At 44.4% G+C, this 21,338-nt stretch overlaps 2 protein-coding genes across 2 annotated transcripts in view; one reads left to right on the top strand and one right to left on the bottom strand.

The window, feature by feature from the left end:
• Window positions 1-20,056, bottom strand: part of LOC1273081 (octopamine receptor beta-2R) — a 138,827-nt gene extending 118,771 nt beyond the window's left edge. The window contains exons 1-2 of the mRNA XM_061642059.1: window positions 19,955-20,056; window positions 7,576-7,676 (exon numbers count right to left, since the gene is read on the bottom strand). The gene's annotated coding sequence lies outside the window, so the exon portion shown is untranslated. The remainder of the gene's footprint in view (window positions 1-7,575; window positions 7,677-19,954) is intronic.
• Window positions 14,586-16,243, top strand: LOC1273083 (uncharacterized). Its single transcript, XM_312028.4, has 2 exons — window positions 14,586-14,848; window positions 14,923-16,243. The coding sequence occupies exons 1-2, from the start codon at window positions 14,603-14,605 to the stop codon at window positions 15,268-15,270; spliced, it is 594 nt and encodes a 197-aa protein (XP_312028.3). The 5' UTR covers window positions 14,586-14,602; the 3' UTR covers window positions 15,271-16,243.
• Window positions 20,057-21,338: the final 1,282 nt, after the last annotated feature.

The raw sequence follows: 21,338 nt of genomic DNA, 5'->3' as shown, positions 1-21,338 counted from the left end.
CTCTGATCCGATTGCATAAAACAACCCAACCCAGTTTGTACATCAAGTTTAACCTCGTTATCCAATCCAAGCCGAACCAAAAGTCAGCACACAAGTGCACTCTAAAAAGCAATACTCGCTTCTGCTCTAATCCAACCCAAGACAGCTCGTATTCCCACGCTCATTAGCAGCAATAGTGGGGGCCCGATTTAGCTGAACGAGCTCAATCCCGATAGACCTGTTTGCTTTCCAGGAACTTGCTCTGTTAACCTGAGCGAAAGAGGCCCAAGTGAAAGATCCATTCACCCGACAAGCAAAGGAGCATGCGGAAAGTTCAGTGGGAAACAATTATTTGCTCGAAAAATTGGTTTCATTTAGTGTAATCACTTTCCATTCGATGCCCCGGGCGACGGCACGCCAACACACTTCCTCACACTCTATTTACCTTCATAAATACCGGCACTAGTGTGGAGGAAGAAGATTGGATTGTAAATCATTCGTCTTCACCACGGCTCGTCCCTCGGCACGCAAACCCGCCCGCTACTACCGCTCTAGAAACACGCTTGCCGACCGATACGATAGAAATTCGAAACCCGTATCTTCCCGGTTCTTCTGCTGCTAGCTGGCGAGCCGTGTGGACCACCGCACTGATCCCGTTGATGCCCGCCCCCGGGACCGACTTTCTGTTGCTTGTTTCTTCCCGGCACGGGTACTTCTCGGCTCGGGACGCGGGAATGGGCGTGCAAGGTAAGGTAATATTATGGAACACTGCGGGTGAATTATTTGATCCAATTAATTATGTTTAGTGAGTGAGAACGTTCGCGCACTCGGCCGTCAGGTCCAGAGAGGCTGATGGGCACGGTAGTGCGGCAGAAACCCGACAAGAAGCGCAGCTTAAGCAACACCAAAGTTACTCTTTAATAAAGTGTGCTTTTAATCAGCACCACCACTTGCAGTCACCCGTCAAGCAGCTACTCGATGTCGATGTAGGTCCCGGATTTGCACCATGGCCAGCGTTGCCCGGGCTTCTACCGGGGAATGTGGCAAATTTTATCCTAGATCCCCCTTCTCATTACAGCCCATTTAATTAGGCGCTCCAGCTACCGTACAGAAGAGTTGACAGTAGTTGGCCGGATCATAAGCATTCCATGGAAAACAGGGGGACGTCCGAATCCTGGGCGGCTCACCACAGGTGATGTGATGTGATATATCTCCATCGTCAGACCCATATGCTACCGCACTGTTCGTAGGTACCGACTAGGTAAATATTATCCTGACAGGTGAACACGTTGGCTTTAGAACAGATCCATCTAGATTTACAGATTGGAAAGGATTCGACAAAAAAGCAATCAAATGTTTGCACTCCGTTATGAGAAAAATAAACCCTTTTAATATTAATGTGCAATATCCATCAACAGCAACTCAGTTTTGCATTTTCTAAAAAATCGATTACATCTCATTCAATCACAGAGCTTAGCGGTAATTAGAATAAACCGACATACATTGCTAAACAATGCTGCATAATTAATGTTCAATGAATGATATAATGCGTCGCTTTTTATCCGACTTAGTTAAATAAATTACTACCACCACAATGTAATGCGGTGCTTCACCCAAAAAACATCAACGAATGATTGCAGTATGCAAATCTCCGCCTCTGTGCATCCATTTTGCCTTCGTCCCAGGAAGCAAAACAAAAAATAACATGCAAACAAAACCCTTCACTAATGCGTGCCCGCCGTATGTATGCGTATAATCATGTTTCACTAGCCCGAAGTCATCCGACTGTCCCGTTTCGGTGCGATGATTGCCAAAGCAAATTAATCCCGACAACCGAGCGGCAGTGCAAGGGCCGGCCCTAATCAATTAAATCATCCCTCGGCCTGGGTAATGTCATAATCCCAGCCCGTAAAACCATAACCGCAGCTAATGCAAGGCGGAGGCCTTTCGGTTAATAGAATTTAAGCTATCCTTTCCTCCCCCTCTCGCACACACTTAAAAAACCTCCTCCAATCTGAATCGGCGTCTGAATGATCGTAGAACGAGCATTTGTGCTTGTCTGCCAAAAAGGCTTGGCTCTTTTTTTCATCCGCTAACCCACATCCACATCGAACGGGAAAGTGCTCTTTACAGGAACTCGGGCTGTGCTTCGAAACGGATTTTTATGCCGTATTTTGATGTCGTTCCGACCTTTTAACCAAACACGAGTGGTGCTTATGTCCCACTTGGTGAATCGACCAAATGAGGACAGCTTTCTCCGTCCTGAGCACGGTTTTAATGAGAGAATTTTCATCGTTTTCAAATTTACTTTATCTGGTCACATTGCAACTCAAAATCAAAGAAGGGGAAAACCGCTTTACCTCACTATAACGACATTTCAAAGGTTCATAAACTAAAAAAAAACGAGTCATAAACAAAACTTGTACCAAACGCTGCACAATTGAATTTTGCCACTGACGGAGCATCGTTTCACTTTCTGGCGAATGCGTTCCGCTACCCTGTGTTTGTGCCTAACCGACCGGATAACGGAAGCGTTCGGCCACTAAACCGGCAATTGATGATGCCTGCCAAAATGGGATTTATCGCGTAAGCCCACTTAACGCACTCCCGTCGTTGGCCAGGAAGAAGAGTAAAAAAAAGCATACACCGAACCGTAACACGGTACCCATCGACATAAAAGTAAAACTCGGGGCATGAATCATCATCGCCCGAAAGAGTGGTTAGAGTTGATGCAGCCGAGAGGGAGAACATCGGGAGGATACTCGAGACATCCTCCTCCACAACCGTTCCGTATATTACGCAATGTCCTTAATTACCATTTACCGACGCCTTGGCTTGAACCGGTAGCACCAACACACACACACTAGCACCACCGTTTAAGCCTAACGATGACCATCGCTCCCTGCCGTGGATAGCGCCATTGCTACTCGTCCATCATTTTACGCACGCTTACATTGCCACCCCTCGCAAGGAAACGCATTGCTCGGTTGCTGAAGTGCTCTCTCTCTTCAACTAAGCGACGATGGCTCTTAACGTATTCCAGTCAGCAGCACCAGCTGGACACGCGGCATGCTGGGCTAAGATCAGGTTGTGGTCATAAATTCTTTTGAAATTTTCTCTCCTTCTGCCATTGCCACTGGTTGTCGTTGCTTTTTATCGTGCTCCATTTTCTTATCGCCTGCCATTCTCCACTGACCACTAAACTTCAAAGGGAGGGAGAGAGCGGGGGAGAGTGATAAGCGTCAAGGATAAGGAGCTGACTGGCGACGACATTCAATGCCATGAATCATCTCTAAGGCTTGAATAGTGTCTATCCCGCATCCTGCAAAGAGACACACACACACATCACTAGGTATAGCTTCTTGATGGGTGGGAAGAAGAAAAAATCCTACCATTTATGCCTGTGTATGTCGGTGGTTATCGGTGGTAATAAATGGTGGAAAAATATTAATAAACGTCCCTGGCAGATAGATCAACAGCAAATAAAAAAGTGCCATTAGCAGAAAAAAGCAATTCGGTCTGCATTAGGAATTTGGCTTCAGATGGACAGAACGGCCAGTTTACCTTGACATCACAGCATGACTGCTTTAATAGTATCTTCATTATGTCTTTTTATTTCATGAAGGTTTTTTTGTATTTCAGAATTTTAGTGAACATAATTTTTTTGATATTGTAAGCTGTACAAATTTATAGAATGTTAGATAAAATCATTTTACAGTTTCACAAGCTGTAACACGATGGAGACGCTTGGTGGCTTATGTTGTAATGGTGAAACATTTTAACAAATGCTGCAGGTACAGTCTGAACTCACTGGTTGAACTTCGATTCTATGCCAACTATTGAATATAAGCTTTTTAGTTGGCTCGTTTTTCTATTAAAAAAATAATTTTTTTCTCGATAAACCATTTAACAAAAATAAATTTTCAAAAACCGGTTTTTCCATACAAACGCATGCTTTTTAATTGGACTGTCAGCCAACTAACTATCGAGCGTTCAACTAAAAAGCGTTCAACTGTTGAATTCTGACTGTATGAGTATTTCTGGTAAAAAAAATTCACAAAACATTTCTTATTTATATATTGAGACATCCTAATTACTATATTTGTGGATAAACAGAGAACTCGTATTTTATTTTCTCTGCGTATTTTTTCTAAATTCATTTTCTATTTTTTAGCATATGCAAATGTTCCTTCTGCAAGAATAAAAAAAGCTTTTTAATATGCCTCATTTTTTACATAATTTTAGAAAGACTCTAGATCTATTAAACATATGATTATCCAGTAACATGTGAATCGAAGATTCTAATACGAAAACAATCTGTATCAGAACATCATTACTTATAGCCAGGTCTGTTTCCTCTTCTCTTGGAAACATATCAGAGCGAAGAATTACAGAAGACTGTCGTACTATTAAAAGCATATCCTGCTTTTCACTGAATCTGATGTTAATTGTATGTGAAGGAACATTGCCTTAAACAACGACGCCTCTCGCTTTTGATCACCATCAAATTTTAAGGCACCAAGCGTCGTGTTTAAGATTAGCGTTTTGGCTAGATGAGCTACCGAGCGCTTCCATCACAATTTCAAGAAAGCCCCCTTTTCTCCCTGTACATCTTTCTCTGTCTCTAACTCTCTCACTTTCTTTCTATCTATATGTCTATATCTGTATATTTTCATCCGTATTCCCTCTCTCGCGCACGCAACCAAACCATCAACGAGTTTATTCGCGCATTCCAGCGACACAAATTTCCACCACCAGCTACCATTTTCGTACGTACATCAAAGTCTTCCATAATTAATGTGACTAAAGGTTTAATTTAAAATCCAAACTGCTTCAGTATTTGTCCTCATCGCCTCGTTTCAATGCTCGATATGGTAGTGTGTTGTGAAACGCTCCGTGCAGCGTGGTTGGCCCGGATCGTAAGCGAAAATTAAGGACGTTTGCCTAGCGCGGACAGGGCGAAATTTCAGCAAACAGAGTGAGAAAATATTAATTTAAAAGCAGACAGACACCACATTCAAACACTGCTTTTCTGTCTCTACCATTTCGGTTACTCTTCCAATCGCGCATCCGGGGTTTACTTGCGTCGTGGTACCATTTCGGCAGTTTTATCGTGACGTAGTTTTGTTCGCAAAATTAACCTCAAAGCAGTACGCAGTCAGCTTTCCCTTCGTACATTGCGACTGTGTGTGCAACAGCAGTGCTTCCAGCAAATACTTCACCCACTTCATCCGGACGTGGAACGGAGACTCATCGTACAGCATAATGGGTGCATTTTCCTACATGAATCTAGCACCGCAAACAAATACAGATGAGTGTTAGCCAGTACCCCCCCCCCCCCCCCCCCACACACACACACACACACACACACACACACACAATTTGCCGTTTCTGAATAAAGCGACTCGACTCAGAGTTTGTGATTAAAATGTAAATTATTGCACCCACAAAGCGGAAACGAATTTTGCACAGAAAAACGTCTATTTTCGTTCCGGATCGGTTCGATGCGGTACCCGCACAGAGTGCTGTGTACCTGTGAACATAAATTGATATGTATGTTTCACTCACAACCATTTTGAACTTGCTGTAAACCATGAAAGCCATCCACATCCGCCTCTTTGGAAACCGGATGTGTTGATGAAAGTTGAGCAAACAGGGTTGTAGACTGAGGGAATGGCAGCATAAGCGGAAGACACAAAATAGTTGCACGCTGAGCAAACGTGCTCATTTCGCCCTTTAGCAGTGGTTTACTTTATTCGATTTGGTTGCAAAATTTGAACCATTGCTAGCGTAACCCTCAGCGCACGGTAACTCCCATACGGGGTCGAACCATGGCGGAAACGATGGTTTTGCGGTTAGTTCTTGTAATGAAGCCCTAAATAAAGTCAAATGATTCGTACCATTCGAGGCAAGGCACGTAGGGTCACATTTGTATGTGTGTGTGTGTTCCCTCAGTTTGGGTTCGATTTTAGTTCGTAGCACCCGGGCAGGAAGAAATAACTTTTTCAACACACACACGCGTCCGGCGCAATGACTTCTTACCCTAAAATGACCAATCCATGTACATGTGTGTATATTTCTACCCCCCTCCTTTGCGTTGCCATCTGTGCGCTAACCCCAACGTATTTGTTTTTTTCTTTTCATTTCACCCACTTGCTTTTATGTTTGTTTCGAACCCTTTTTCTGGCTTGGTGTTGGGGCCACAGGAACCTTCGGCTGATCGTCCATTCAGCAGGATGTCAGCTAACAGGCAAACTCGGAAATAGTTTAAGGGAAACTTGTTCCTCTAGCGAACCGTTGCAATCGTTCGAACTTTTTTACTGGAGCTTTATAGGGTTAGTTTTGCAGGAGTTTTTGTGTGTGTCCCTTTATGTTTTACTTTGATCTCAAAATTTGTTTCCATTTGTAATGGTTTTAAAACGCTTTGTTTGGTACAAACTAGTTTTAGTTAGAGCAATTTTAAACAGAAGAAATAATATTTTCAAGCTATAAGCTTTTCCAGAAAATCTAATTGAATAGATAAAAACTTGATTATTCAGATACCATGCCCATTATTCCTTTTAGTTATGGCAAAAAAAAAATAAATACAAATTTGTTCGATGAACACCTCAAAACAACAAGAACAAAAAACGTCGAGCACACAAAGTGAGAGCAAATTTTCAATCTATACTTCTTCACACAAAACAAACGTTTTCCCTCGCATTGGCAACGAAATACTCACAAACTGCTATACATAACACAGTGCTAACAAGTTAAATATCATCACAGTAATACGATCGATCAATCACCGATTTCTGCGAATCTTTTCCCATAGCTGAGTCAGAAGAAAGAAAAAAAACCTACACACCCATTCATGTGACATATCCCAAATATTTCCACTTACGTGCACAGTGCAGTCTCGATTTAATTCATTTCTGGATTCTTGGAAGTGAAAATATGATTTCATACGAAACATCACACAGTCGACGAGTCAAACTGAAAGCGTTTACCCCATTCAAATGCCCTCACACAACTCAGGCCATGAAAATGTTCACGAAGCAAAAAAAAACGACCACAAAAGCTCGATATCGTAAACATTTTGCAATGAAGTACAACTTCACATGGAATGCGATAGGAAATGTGATTTCTGGGAACTGTTTTAAATGCGACTTACCGGGGAACGAACAACCAAACGTCTAGCCTGGAGTGACATCGATTTGCGAAACCGTTCGATACTTGCCAGGTACATACAGTCGTGTGACGCTGGAATTGACCATTTTTTCCCCCGTAGTAGCCTCCTGGAAACGTAGTGACCATTTCTACACAAACGTTTGTCGTGCGTACACGACTTATGCACCCTTTTCGTTCCTTTTCAATAAGTACCCAATATTCCTTAGAAGTTTTCTGTCTAGCGTTACTGTCTGAAAAAAACGGTCTAGCGTTTACCATGCCTCAACCGCCCTTCCCCCATGCTTTCCAAGCTCAACTTGAGTGAAAAGGTTGTGATACGAAGAGCTTTATTGTGCCCTTCACTCTCTGAGTACAATTTACACTGTAAAAACTGGCCCACAGCACCAATGCAAAACAAATAAAGCAAATAAAACCATTTTCAATTACCTTGCAAAAACGCCAGCAACATTCCAAGGTGGGTAAGATTCTGGTTCCATCACGTCGCATCCCAACGAGCCATGGTGCACAGCGAAGCCACGGGGCCCTGCCTAGAAATAATAAAAATAATAAGCCGTATAAACTTTTGCCCCCAACTCATCGGGATTGCTATCTGGAAACAAAGCGAAACAGCTCGGGAAAGGTTATAAACTGCAGGATAAAGCCTCAAAAGATCAACCATTCAAGATACGCGGAACAGAAGGAACGGAAAGAAAGAATGGGTCCTCTGCCTGACCAACATAAAAGAAACAAAACACGCACGCGTAGCTCCTCAATGTGGTACCGAGCACCGAGTGAGTGTGGGCAAACAGATGGCTAAGAGGGAAAGCAATAAACAAATGGAAACTAATCCTAAAAATCCTGATATTATTCCAGAGAAGAAAAGAAACATCCCAAGCTCAACGCAACCACAACCCAACTGTGTATGATAAAGATTCACTTCCGAAGGATTTTCGGTCAATTTAGGGTGGGCTGGCTCTTGAGTGTGCCCTCTTGCCTACTCCCAAACAAACATCGCCTCCCCCCCGCAAACACCCCAAATCACAAGCGAAAATGTAGCAACTAGTGAGAGCTTTGCAGTTTGCTTTTACTTTTTGTCCGTTGTCGAGGTTCAATGATAATGCAAAAACCAGTCTCAACAAACGGTACACCCGAAACCGGACACACAGTCGCTGGGCCGCAAACTGCCACTCCAAAACTTTTCACGAAGCGAGAAGAAAAACAATGCGCCATTGATATCGCGATAGCACCACCATTCATCATCTATTTTCTTTTCGAGACCGGCAGCAGCGGCACGCCGCCCGACCGATTCTATCCGGTGTACAGCTCCAACGGTTGGGTGTCCCTCGGTTGCCTCGACCGATCCTGACCGTCTGATAAGCGTCCGGGGGTGTCGGGTCCCGGAAGTGGTTACGCTGAAAGGCTATTGTTTTTCCCATTACCGGGATTTCTTTTTCGGATACGCATTTTGGGGAGGAAAACTCCACAACTCATCACGATGGACGCGCGCAGGATGGTGGGGGCACAAGGGCACGAGAAAACAATGGCAGAAAGAACCTTCAAAGCACGGGACGATGGTTGCTTCGCATGGGCGATGGGGAAGCAGCTCAACACAAAACGACACCACACATACACACAAACACTCACACGCACCATCAGCCCGAAAAGTTCGATTTTCCATTTCCATTTCGATTATTTATCCCAATCATAAAACACAATTCCATTAGCCGGTGCGGGCGCGGAAAAGGCAGTGAGACGCACACCCAACAAGAAGGTGAAAACAGGACAGCTCCTTGTGGCCGCGTGTCTGTGTGAAACCACCAAACCGAATGAGAAAGTGTCAAATTTGATACCGATCGACGTTTGTCAGGCGAGCTTCGAGTTTTTGGAAGCGTGTGCGTGAAACGATGAGTTTTCCCGACGCTCGAACGCGTCTGCAATAAAGCCCACGGATGGAGTGGGCTTTGCTTAAACGTCACGACAAAGCAGCGGACGGGTAAAGTGTGGTGCGAGTGATTTTATTAAAACTTTTCATATTACCCCCAAAAACCCCTAAACGATTCCTCGCATGATGATTTAACAGCCACACACTAAGGAGGCTGTAAAATATGGCCAAATTAATTGGATACAAACTTTAGTACTCAAAACTGGCACTGGATTAAAACGCGTGTGATCAAGCATCCAGCACGGGAATGTTTGGCATTAAATAACACTCAATAAACAAACGATACACATACGCATCAACACACAAGGAGCTCCCGGAAGCAGAAGCGTCAACAGTGCGACATGCTGTCGCAACATAAATCATTTTTTATAGTTCTGTGGTTCGAGGGCTTATCGCTCGAAAGGGGGACTCACTGGTTCAACCTTTTTCCCCGGGATGAACAACAACAGTGTAGTCAGCTGATGGAAAAGCGAGCGGAATAACATTTTCCGAACGGTTTCCCAGCCGGACTGCCAATGTATTACATGCAATCGTGTCTCGTCTGTGTAACCATCACGAGGTAAAAGCGGAATCCAATCCCTCTCTCCCTACCTCCGTTCGATCTACGCTGGCTATCATTCTTGCAGTCGTGTATGGTCATAAACAACGTCAACGATTATTTTTAGTCAACAAGCTTCATATGTCGCGCGTTCTGTTAGTTGACGAAAGTAGGAGGAGTTCAGCACGGTGGCAAACGGCAAAGAACATTTGCTTCAGCTTTTCCGGTACCATTTGGAAAACTATACGAAGACACTAAGCCGCTCTAACACTGGGGTTCGATCGATCCGCCAACTTAGCCTGTGTGTGTGGTGTGAGAGATTTATCGTCTCAAGCAGCTTTTGCGTGTTGTGGAGATGATCAACATACGGGACGGAATTGGGCGCGGGAGTCGTGGGAAATGATTTCATCTTCCGATACAAGAGCGTATATGCAGATCTTTTCCCCTGTTTCTGTTTTTTTTTTTTTTTTTCACTTCAGGCAAGGTTCAAGCGAACGTCTTCAAGCCGATTGTGTAGAAATCGAATACGACAGCGACACAATTTATTGCCCAAAAACGTATGATTTGAATCGTTTTTACTTCTGCTTGGAAAGCGGGTGAGCATCCTACGATATGATTTATTTTTATATTTTTCAAACCATTTTTTCTTGGCACCATTGATTGAGAACGCTTAAAACCCTTCATGGAAGTGCTCAAACTTCAAACTAAACATTTTCATTTCAACCCCCTCTAGACACACAGGGGCAGGAAAAAACCCCACCTTAAAGCACACTTACCACCAACACAAAGGCATTGAAACGATTTCAAGCAGCGTGGAAGAATGTCAAGTATTTTCGTCTAACTTTTCAACGACGCCACAAATTTGGTGTCAGTTGGTCAGTTAACAGTGAAAAAGGCACGAAACAGCGCATTAGAAGACGATGCCGGGCAAACGGGGAAAGGTAAAATTGGTGCGCCAGAAAATAGTGTCCCGAATAGCGGACGTGGAGCTTCTTTTCGTGGAAAAGCTGCCGTTCAAGGCGGTAAACGAATGAATGAGCTTAATTTGAAGTAGATCAAGTTTCACTGATGTATTGTATGCCGATGTTAAGTACCTGCGTTATTTTCTCAGCGCGCTTGCTCTACTACACCAATTTATGATTTGTATTTTTTTACGAAGAAACGTTTTACTTGCTCTAGTTAAAGAGGATACATTTTCTATTGGTTCAAGTTGAGCAAAATTTGTTAATTTTTTTTTTAATTTCATGGAAAAATATGATCAGAACTAATTGGAGACGATCAAAGAAAGAAAAACAGTTTTGATACCTATTGAAGCCAACTACCGAATGAAAAACAAAAGTCCCATAAAAAAACACGTTCAGGTGTGTTTGCCTCTGCATGTTCGTCCGCTCTTCATAAAACCTTGCTCGCTTCCTTCGCATACGCAAACCTTGCAACCGATCGTAACAACTGAAGAGGGCTTTGAGGTTATTTTGCAGTATCATGGCCGCACACCAACAAACAAAAAACCACCCACTTGAACACGCCAGAAACTGCTTCAAAAGTGGTAAGAGTAGTAGTGCGGTTCTTTATCAAAAACATAGCATAAAGAACACACACTCACACACTTCAATAACCAACTCACTTAGAGGATATTCCCCGCAAACAAGCTGACCATAAACTTTTTTTTCGCACGCAAAAGTTGTGTACATCACATTTTGCTTTGCTGTATCGAAATGTGCGCCCACCGACAGGGTGCGTTTTTACTCATCCCCTATGCGTTGTCCATTTTCCAAGAAGAGTCTGGCGGTATGTACTGTGTGCAACGATGTACAGGCCAGAAGTTCCCTGATACCGGTGATCACGGGCTTCCACACAACCTCTTCAGGAAGGTGGCAGAGATTTGTGTAGTGAGATGCCGGGGAGGTAAGCAATTGATAAAACTTTCATAAATTTTTGCTGCGGAATATACATATCCAAATTTCTACCTTCCCAGTTCCTGTATACGCCGAGTCTCGCCTTCCCACCGACCGATACTTAATTTTATCGCCGCACTCCCTAATCATTCTCGGACGCAGTTGCGGGCAGGGCACACAGGCGAAACGCGACGTTTCCGTACGGTTAAATGAAAAAGTTTGCATTTAGAAGCAAAAAAACCCCAGCCAGTACCGTGCATGTGTGTGAGGCAATTTGTATTTTCAGGTGAAATGTTCACAAAACGTTCCCCCCCCCCCCCCCCCCTTCATGGCGAGTGTGATGATCACGATGATGCTCATACGCTTCGGTTAGAAACCCCAGGTTCACGTGCTTTTTTCCCTGTGCTGTACTGTTCCTGGAAGAAGCACCCTACAAAAAAACAGTGGTGTGTGAGCACATTTGGGCCTGATTCGGTTGCCTGTTCTCGCGGCCGCAGAAAGTTGCCAGTTTTGCGTGCTGTTGTGTGTGCGGTGTATTTTACCGAGACATCCGTCCATCCACACCAACAATCATCATTGCGCGCCTCGGTCTGGCGGCGAACAAATATGCTACGCGAACCATGCAAACACGTGAACCGCGGACCGAAACACACACACACACACACACGAGGAGACCTTCGGTATGGTGGTGGTGTGATCCGAAAATAAAAATGAAAAGTCTTTATTAATTTGATTGGCTGATTATGCTGGCACCCCACACGCACACCCCACCGCAACTGCCTCCAGCCATATGATGAGGTGTTTTGAAGGATGAAGGAATTAAATTTGAATTCGACATGATTTGGGCACGGCGGGCAAGATTTGAGATCTGCGAGAGAGAGAGAGAGAGAGAGAGAGAGAGAGAGAGAGAGAGAGAGAGACAGAGAAGCAGGAGGACAGGAAAAGTTTCTTCCGTTTGTGTAGCACGATACGTGACGGTGCAAGAAGATCCACCCCGTCCGTCCATCCGACCCTACCACCCTATACGCACGCGAAAAAAAGGCACACACATAGACGGCACACACGTTCGTAAGAGAATTTAATATTACAAGCTGATTACAAACGGTGCGTGAAAAGCGTAAGAAACGTTTGCACGTGTGTAAAAGTAAAAATATGATTAAGCATTACCCGGGAAGTCAGGCGTCGGGTAAGAGAGTGTGAAAGCAGGTGACAGAGCATCAAAAGCATACAATACACGCGCGCGCGCACACACACACACACACATTCGTGCAGCTGTCCCCGAGCTTTGCGGAAACTTCAGGTACACCATTTGGGCCGGAAGTGGGACGGAAATTTAAAAAGTTTTTGTTCTTTTTTTTCTCCTCTTCAGCGAAAGCACACCATACAGTGCAACGGTGTACGGAGGTGTAGGCGGTAGGCGTAGCGGACACAGCTGGCGAGCAAGAAGTTGTGATGGTGCTGGGCATGAAGGTTGCGATGCTACCAGCAGCTGCATTAGGGAAAGTTTGTGTGACGCGTAGACTCATTTCTAAATTGGGCACAGTTGGCGGTTGGCACACTGTTTGTGTTTGGTTTAAAGACAAAAGGACCAAATGGGGACCACTGGCATAGATACCCATTTTTGCACAACCGATATTTGCAAGCCAGACAACTGCGATACACTCAGATATGTCTTCATGTCCCGGGCTGTGTACGAATCTTAGTAGCATGAAGGCATTGGCTAAAAAGTTCAATAAACCTTGTTTTTGCTTTCGAACAAGTAGAGCTTGAGTGGATGCAAAATTATGAATATATCTCGTTTAGCAGGTTACATTCGAACCCACCACACCAGCGAGATAATAAACTGCAAAACATATTTCTTACCGGAAAGCCGCTCGTCTTCGCAGGCAACATATGTTTTTTTTTAATGGTTAATCGTACCCAGTGCTGCAAAATGTCATTAGAATCACGTGATAATCACCACCGAAAACAATTAACATATCCGTGGTAGCTTGATGTTCATCGCTGATACTCAATGAAAGTGCGTCATGACATGCCGAACGCGACATGCAAGTGCTTGAGTCAGCCCCGAAACTCTGACTGAAAATCTGACCTAAATGTCGGCGCAAGCATAATCACAATTTTTTCTGGCTGTGAACAGTGCTGCCAAATGACACTGTTTCAGTTACCAACACTCATGACTCAAACGAAGCTCAAATCAGCTCACGTACACTACTGAGATGATGAGAGGTGAGACGATACTAACAGTTGGTGGGCCAATCACATGCTAGGTGACATTTAACATCTTGGCCACTCACTTGGTTACGACTTTTTCTGTCGGAGATAATCACGACATTATTGGAATATACTTGGCGTGTGGTATGGTCAGTCCCAAGCAACAAAATGAGCATGATTTCTCGCTCTATCTTTGATGGTCTGTCTGGTCAAACAGAGCAAGAATACATGCTAATTTTGTTGCTTGGGACTGACTGACTATCGTGATTATCACCGACAGAAAATGTTGCGACCAAGTGACCAAGACCTGGTTGCACAAAATGTCACCAAGCATGTGACGGCCGTAGCAACTGTTTGAGTCTCTCCACTGATCAGCACACTAGAGCTCGTGACGCTGATATTAGTTTGCTGCAGTCAGAATGTGTCATGACTTTGTCAGTGACATTTTGGAGAACTGATAACCGTAAAAAAACTCATGACAAAGTGACTGACCAAGCGTTGGTTGCTAAAATGTCACCAAGCATGTATTGGACACGTCAACTTTTTGAGCATTCCTTCTGATTATCACAATTGAGTACGTGACGCTGACATGGATTTTGTTTCCGTGAGATTGTTTTATAACATTGACTGGTTGCATCATACTGCCCTAGAGTATAAGGCATTATATAGTAATGTCAAACTGTATAAACCACCATACAATCATACAATTATCATCCCAAGCCCATCGTCGTCAACTGTTGTACAGTGTCGTGTTACCGATGGAAGATTAAAACACGCCATCATTCTCTCGCAACATTCCAAACATGCAAACCACAATGCACTATTTAATATCGACAAGCAAGGGCACCTGTTCCAGTCTGCTGTAAAATCGTGCCGTGTACCAACATGATCAACGCACCGACCTCTATTATAATGTGCACGTTGCGGTGGTCCACTCTGCTCTTACTGCCGATGATGCTAGTGCATCTGTCCACCGGCGGTCCCGTATCCGTCATGTACGAGCGGGTGGAACAGCTCGAAGGGTTCAACTTTATGGATAGCCGAAAAATGCTCATCCGAAAGTACAACCGGACGGTCACCATACTGAACGGCACGTTGGATTTGTATCACGATATTGATGACGATTATTCCGTAAGTATGGAAGTGTGCTGTGCGTACAGTGTAGCCGGGGCACTCATTGTTTTGTGGCGCTGTGATTTTACCAGTTTACCGTCGAGCTAGCATACAGTACGCTGGGCAACAATCAGTTCATTCGATCGCCGTTTCGCATCCCGCTGCAAAAGATGTGCCAGTTTCTCAACACTACGTACCGGGACTATCGGGAGTTTTACCGCAACATGACCAACTTTCCCGATGCGGGCACGTGCCCGGCGGAGAAGAAGCAGTACTACATCAAAAATAAGGTGCTGGATGCGAAGATATTCAACGACTACTTCCAGGCGGGCCTGTGGAAACTCACGATCCTGCTGTACGAGAAGGGCAATTTGCAGGTGTCCGTAGTGGCTGTGGAGATGCTTTTTCGCGTTTCTCGCGAAGGACTGTTTAACCGTTAGTTTACAAAGAAGATAGAATATAGATACACACATATGGAGTTATTTTTCCAAGCAGTTTTAGATTGTAAGCGTATGTTCTTTGATCACTTTTTTTAATTAGGTATTTAAAAGAGGGACGTGTAATTTTCCGGTCGTTGATGTATAGTAACACTGGCCTGTGATACTAGACCAGGATTACGGGTGGAGGTGTAAGGTACAACCGCAGAATCCGATATCAGTCTATAGATAAGGTAAAAAGGCCTTTCTATAACGCGATAAACTGCTTCCGCAAAGAGTGTGATTTGCGAGAAGAATAGAAATGAGAGCGACAAACCAGAGAGTGTGAGAGATAGAAAGAGGGAGAGTGGAGGAAAGGGCAGTAGCACAAAGAAGGTCGAACGATACGGAAGCAAATAAAACTATTATTTAAGCGATCTTATTAAAAGCGCATGTAAACAAGGTTTAGCCAAAGGATTTACTACCAACTAATAAATTGTGGTTTACCTTACTAGGAATATCAGTTCTCTGTATGAGTGGGATAAGGATCTAGTGAAGCTAGATGGCACTCTTATACTTGTCTACTTTTATCTACTTTTTGCTACATACTTTCGGGTAAAATAATGATCAATTTTAGTGAAAGTATGTGATCAATAATAGTTCTTTGATTGCAGTTATTTGACATGCATAGAGCTACAGCAACAAAGATGAAAGATTCCTCTAGTTGACAATGTGTGATGTAAAATAGTGTTGTTGAATAAACTAAAAAATGTATACGCTAATTCACCATCCAAGCATGTACGAATGAATGTAACGAGTAAAATGCTGATAAAAAAGCGCAAAACCTCGACTTTAAAGCTCTTCAGGTAAATTAATCCAGATTGTTCCACTTTATCCTAACCACAATGCAGACGACCGTTCCACGTTACAATATCCTGGAGCACGTTATGGAATATCCTTGAGCTGAAATCATTCAAATACTTTTGATTCTCTATTTCAATGGCAATTGGAACGCTGAAAAAAAAATATTTTAAATGGTTAACCCTGCTCCATCAGCCATTCGCAACTCGCATACGATTCATTGCAACCATATTCATAGCAACAACAGCAACAAAAACCGGAGATGAAATACTAGCAGACGCTATCATTAAAAACAAATACCTGTACACTGAAAACCATCATCGCAGCAAAATAGCAGGCACTCCCGAGCACGCGAAAGTTTTGTGCCTGAGTGGTACTTTGCCGTCGCATAAATGGCCTCATTATTTATCTGTCCACTGCCGTTCCGCCTGAAGTCGGGTCGGCCTGTCGAGGTTTGGACAAATATGGACGATCATAAATCCTGTCCGAGCCTGCCAAAATGGGTACCCGAATCATCAACGTGAGAGACCCGCGCGTTTGGACCGACCTAGGCCGAAGCCAACCATGATGAGCCCTTCAAAAATAACGATCCCCATGTGCGGGAGGCCGGGATGAGTCTGGCCACTCATCCCCGGTCTCGTCATTATGCGGTAAGGAGTAATTTAATTTTGTTCTAATTTAAAGTTTTAATTGCCGATTTTTTGCTCCCTCCCTTCCACTGGGCGTTTCACGGTCACGGTGGCGCATTTCGCAAATCCTTTCCAGCGGATACGTGTAGAGACAGAGCCCAGCGTGTGTTTATTTTTATTTTATTTCATTTGTTTGTTTTATTTTCTGTCTGTGCCTTTACTGGACACACTTAACGTGCTTTCCGCGGTAGGAAGAGCACGATGCGTAAGTAAATTGCTGAAATATCGCGAATACCACGCGCAAAAACAACCGGCCACGAAATGGGTCGTGCGATCGTAAACTTTTCGATGGGTTTTATGTTTTTATCTTCTTTTTTTTTAAAAAGGAGGATTTAATTTGTTTCGCGTTTTTTCAAGCCATCTTCACTCCGCTGTGTCACTTCGCTCAGCCCCAATTCAATCAATATACGCTTCGGTGGATCATTTAACTTGATGATTTCGCGTTTCCACAGAGCTTAAACAGGCGTAAAATGAAGTGGCAAAAGCTCGGCGGGAAGCTGCTACACCTGCCGGCAAACTTTAACAGCGATGGAAATTACAGCTGCATTAAAAAAGGGCCCTTTAAAACTTGAACCATTATCAGCCGCCGGAAAATGGTAGCAAACTGTGGCTAGGATGTTTTTTCGAAACAAGACCTGTCGAATGCTCTTACGATTGGAAACAGCAATTTAATCTGCCAAGTTAAGCTCTACTATTACTGCTGTAACACCTTAACAGCACTACTATTTACAACAAACCCATACACACATTCCATTCTTCCTTGACCGCCAATGTCACTCGGATAATAATGCGTAACGATGATCGCCATCCCAAATCTGTTCCGCCTCAACGCTTGACAAACTACACCATTCACTGCACGCGCAACCCGGCGTGACCCCACCACTGTCCGCATAAACTATTTGCCCGTCAAATCAAATGGGGACCCCGTGTGTGTCCTCCAGGCGTTACCCGTCACTTGACGCGTGGCAGTTTGTAAAAGTGTCTTAATTTTGCACCGCACACACACCAACACTGGGGGGAGGGAACCCTCGTCAAATGATGTGTCCTTTGGTAACCCAACTCCCAGTGAAAGGTGGGGAGCTTCCCGGCAGGGCGAAAAGTGTCGGGGATGGGTGATGAAAAACGAATGCCTTGTTCCGTTTGCAATGTTTCCACTCGATTGCCCGCAACCGAATCGATCCATGCCAGGTCCGGTGAAATGTCCCTTCGAGCCAGCCCTTCTCGCCTGGGCTCATCTCAAGTGCATCTTCTAGGGAAAAGTGGTTGGTATATATTTTTTTTTTTTTGTTCAAATCCCCAAAACTGACTACCACAACCACCCGAAAGCGCCCGTCCGGAGGGAAAGTAGACGGGACATTCCGGGAAGTCACGGCTGCACTCACCCACAGCGAAAGGTGACAGCAGTCAGGTTGCTATGGTTCTATTGGTCCCCCCTCCTCCCTATCTCTTTCTCTTGGGATCCCGATCAACCGATCATCCTCCCTCCAGACAGCTGCGAAACACACCGAAGCATCAGATTTTGCCATCCCAACGTTTGAGTGACGTTTCGACGCGAGGAAGCTTTTCGAAAGGAATAAAACTTACGGGCGAGCGCCCATCCGCAAGCGTCTGGGACGGGTGGGACGGGACACGAATTTTCCGGTTGAAATCGCTGCGCGACTCACGCCTTCCCGTGGGCGGTAAGAAAAAGAGTTACTTTAACGACGTTTAACATGTCGATTTAACGACGGTTTGATTGTACCGACCCCACTGAACCAACAAACAAACAAAAAACAGAAAACAATCGCCCCAGAGCTTAATCTCACACACATGCACATCATACACACATAGACACGCTGTTCGTACCTTTGTATTTTTGGTTTTGAACCGCTTTGAAGGATGTCTGGAGTGACGTTCCAATCCCGGCGAACGGTTGGTGAAATCACCGCCAAAAGTGAGGGCGCTCAGGTACTGGTCTCGCACGGCTTGCAAACCACCCCGCCGCTGCACGCAGACGTTTGGGATCTTCCATTTTGGGGCTGTTAAGTAAACAGTGCACCCCCCCCCCCCCCCCCTCTCACAGCCGCACCCAAGAACCAACAACTTGCGTTGTATTGTGCTCCCGGGGTTATAACGTTCTTCCACCACGCGATGTCACACTCTCCGGTGGCGCGGTTGGCTCCGGAAAATTGACGACCCAACCACGGAAAGCAATAAAACAAGGATTAAAATGGCAGCGCCATCATCATCCAAGCACGCCACGCCAGGGCGTTTCAGCTGTACCTGACAATGGAACAGACGACAGTCACAGCCGTACCACAGTAGGCGGACGGTTCTTTCTTCGCACCATGTCTTCGTGCACAGTGTATCTCAATTTGGTTATTTCCCGTGTCAAAAAATGGAGGACAGAGGTGGCTCCTCCGAATTTACTTCCCCCCTGCAATCGTGTAACGCTAATGCACCCCCCACTGGAAGATTGCTCAATTTGTACCACGGCCGAGGAAAATTCAAATTGAAAACATCTTCACAGGGGTGTCTTCTGGGGAGGCTTCGTTTTCATATAGTTTGCGCACTTTACACTCTCTATAGAACGATACCAAACGTACCCCAAGCCTTCGTCGTAAGCTGGGCTGACTGCGATGATCAGTAAACGCTACAGACCAGAAAGCCAAAAAGTGTGCCCTTCTTCAGCCGGAGGGTCGACCAAACGGAGTCGACACAGCCTCCTGAATTCAATTTCCATGTGCTGCTACGAGCCCTTGCCATCTGGGCGACATCTTTTTACCCCACAGTGGCATCTTCACAAATAACGATTGCGCCACGTCAACCACACTCCACACCACCATATTTACTAAATCCCAACCTCGCAAACTGTCAGGTTTGTTGCCTGAAATACCGGCGATAGTTTTATTTGCATAAAGTACGCTTCCAGGGTGAGCAATATTTACATCCGAGTTTTTCCTGTGGTGGCATACACAATCGGAGGGGAGAGGAAACAAATTTACTCTTAATTTTGTTCTTCCGTTTGGAGTTTAATCATTTTTTCAAAAAGAAAATGAGAAACAGTCCGAAGTATACGGCCGAATCGGCTTTTTTCCGTAGATAGAAAAGGAAACACACAAGTCGACATGTGGGACTGTAGGTTGCACTTCTTACTCGCTTACTCAATAAGTACTTACGTTGAGAGCGTTCTGCCGACTAGGCCCAACCATCTTGAACAATCACACAATATCTGCAAGGACATTGGCACTACTTTTTCCCACAATTTGTCCCACAACTTACACCGAGGTTTTTTTTCAAGCACTGGTAAAATACAACTGGTTCGTTCAACGTTCAACTACAGAATGAGCTATGAGTGAATAGTCAATTTACACCTAACTAAAACGTCCAATGTGAACTACGATCACAAGCGGTGCGGAAAGCGGTATCCATGTGAACCATGTGAACTATGATGAAGCTGTTCCCTCTTCTGGTGAAGCTCCAAACCATTCCTGGTGAATTTTGAATTTCAAACGAATGACAACTTCCCTTCGCCGTTGCTGAAATGGACTTAATTCTTTTGCAATAAAAATACAAACTCACCTCAAAGCCACCATCACACATTTTTATGTAAATCGAGAAGCTTTCAATGTCATCTTCCTTGCAAATGATCGTTCGCTTCGTTCGAATGTTTTCTTTGCCGCAACTTTACCGTCCATAAATTGCCCAAGATCTTTGTTGTCTGCCGCTTGCCCAGGTTTGGCCGCACTTTCTGCTTCATGAACTTTCCGAGAGGCGTTGCGAAAGTTCACCCAAAACCCAATGTAAGACCCGACCAATGGAGAAGGGAAATTGAAACCAATCAGTCCAATCATCATATCAATTCATGCAAATGCCTGACCGATGAGAAGTCAAGTGGTTGAAAGGAAAAGTCCATTTTTTGTCCCCCTCCCCTCCCCTGCTTTCTTTCCTCTATTGTATCGAAGCCATCAAAAGTTTTCATATTTTCACACAGCGATGGAAACAAGGAAAGTTTGCGGTACACTTAACAAACTTTAACCAACCTGGGTCGGTCGTGGGCGAAACTCGTTGATTCGTAACATTTTGCATCAGTTCCTTAACGAATGGTTTTTTGCTTTCTTTCTTTTTTTTGTTGGTTTTTTGCTCAGTGGAAATTCAACATTAGTTTTGCAAATCATTCCACACCATGATGGGGCGTAGAAATGATGAAATTAACTGTCACAAAGATTCGAAAGCCTCTTGAACCGTGGTAATTGAATTTAATAAAGCCCAGTGGATGAAAATCCATCCCACCCCAGCCCACCTGACTCATCTGATATGGTTCAATAATTTACCGTCCCCAACCGCACATCCGGTGAAAGTTTCAATGAATTTTGAGCATAAATTTGCATAAGCTACGGGACACATTTACGACCTCCTAATGACGTTACCACCACAGCGGGCGAAGCAGACTCGATAGGAACAACACCGTTCCCAAAGTAGAGGAACAAACGGTGACCCCCGGTACACCTCATCAATTCGTAATTTGGACCAACGAAACACACACACTCGCACATCAACGCC

Source organism: Anopheles gambiae, chromosome 2, assembly GCF_943734735.2.
Source record: "Anopheles gambiae chromosome 2, idAnoGambNW_F1_1, whole genome shotgun sequence".
Lineage (NCBI taxonomy): Eukaryota > Metazoa > Arthropoda > Insecta > Diptera > Culicidae > Anopheles > Anopheles gambiae.
This window is presented reverse-complemented; position numbering and strand designations above follow the sequence as displayed.

Excerpts from the sequence above, each read along its gene's own strand:
- LOC1273083 (XM_312028.4), top strand. The coding sequence starts at position 14,603 with ATGATCAACGCACCGACCTCTATTATAATGTGCACGTTGCGGTGGTCC. Across the intron at positions 14,849-14,922 it reads ATATTGATGACGATTATTCC|TTTACCGTCGAGCTAGCATA; the intron begins GTAAGTATGGAA and ends TGATTTTACCAG.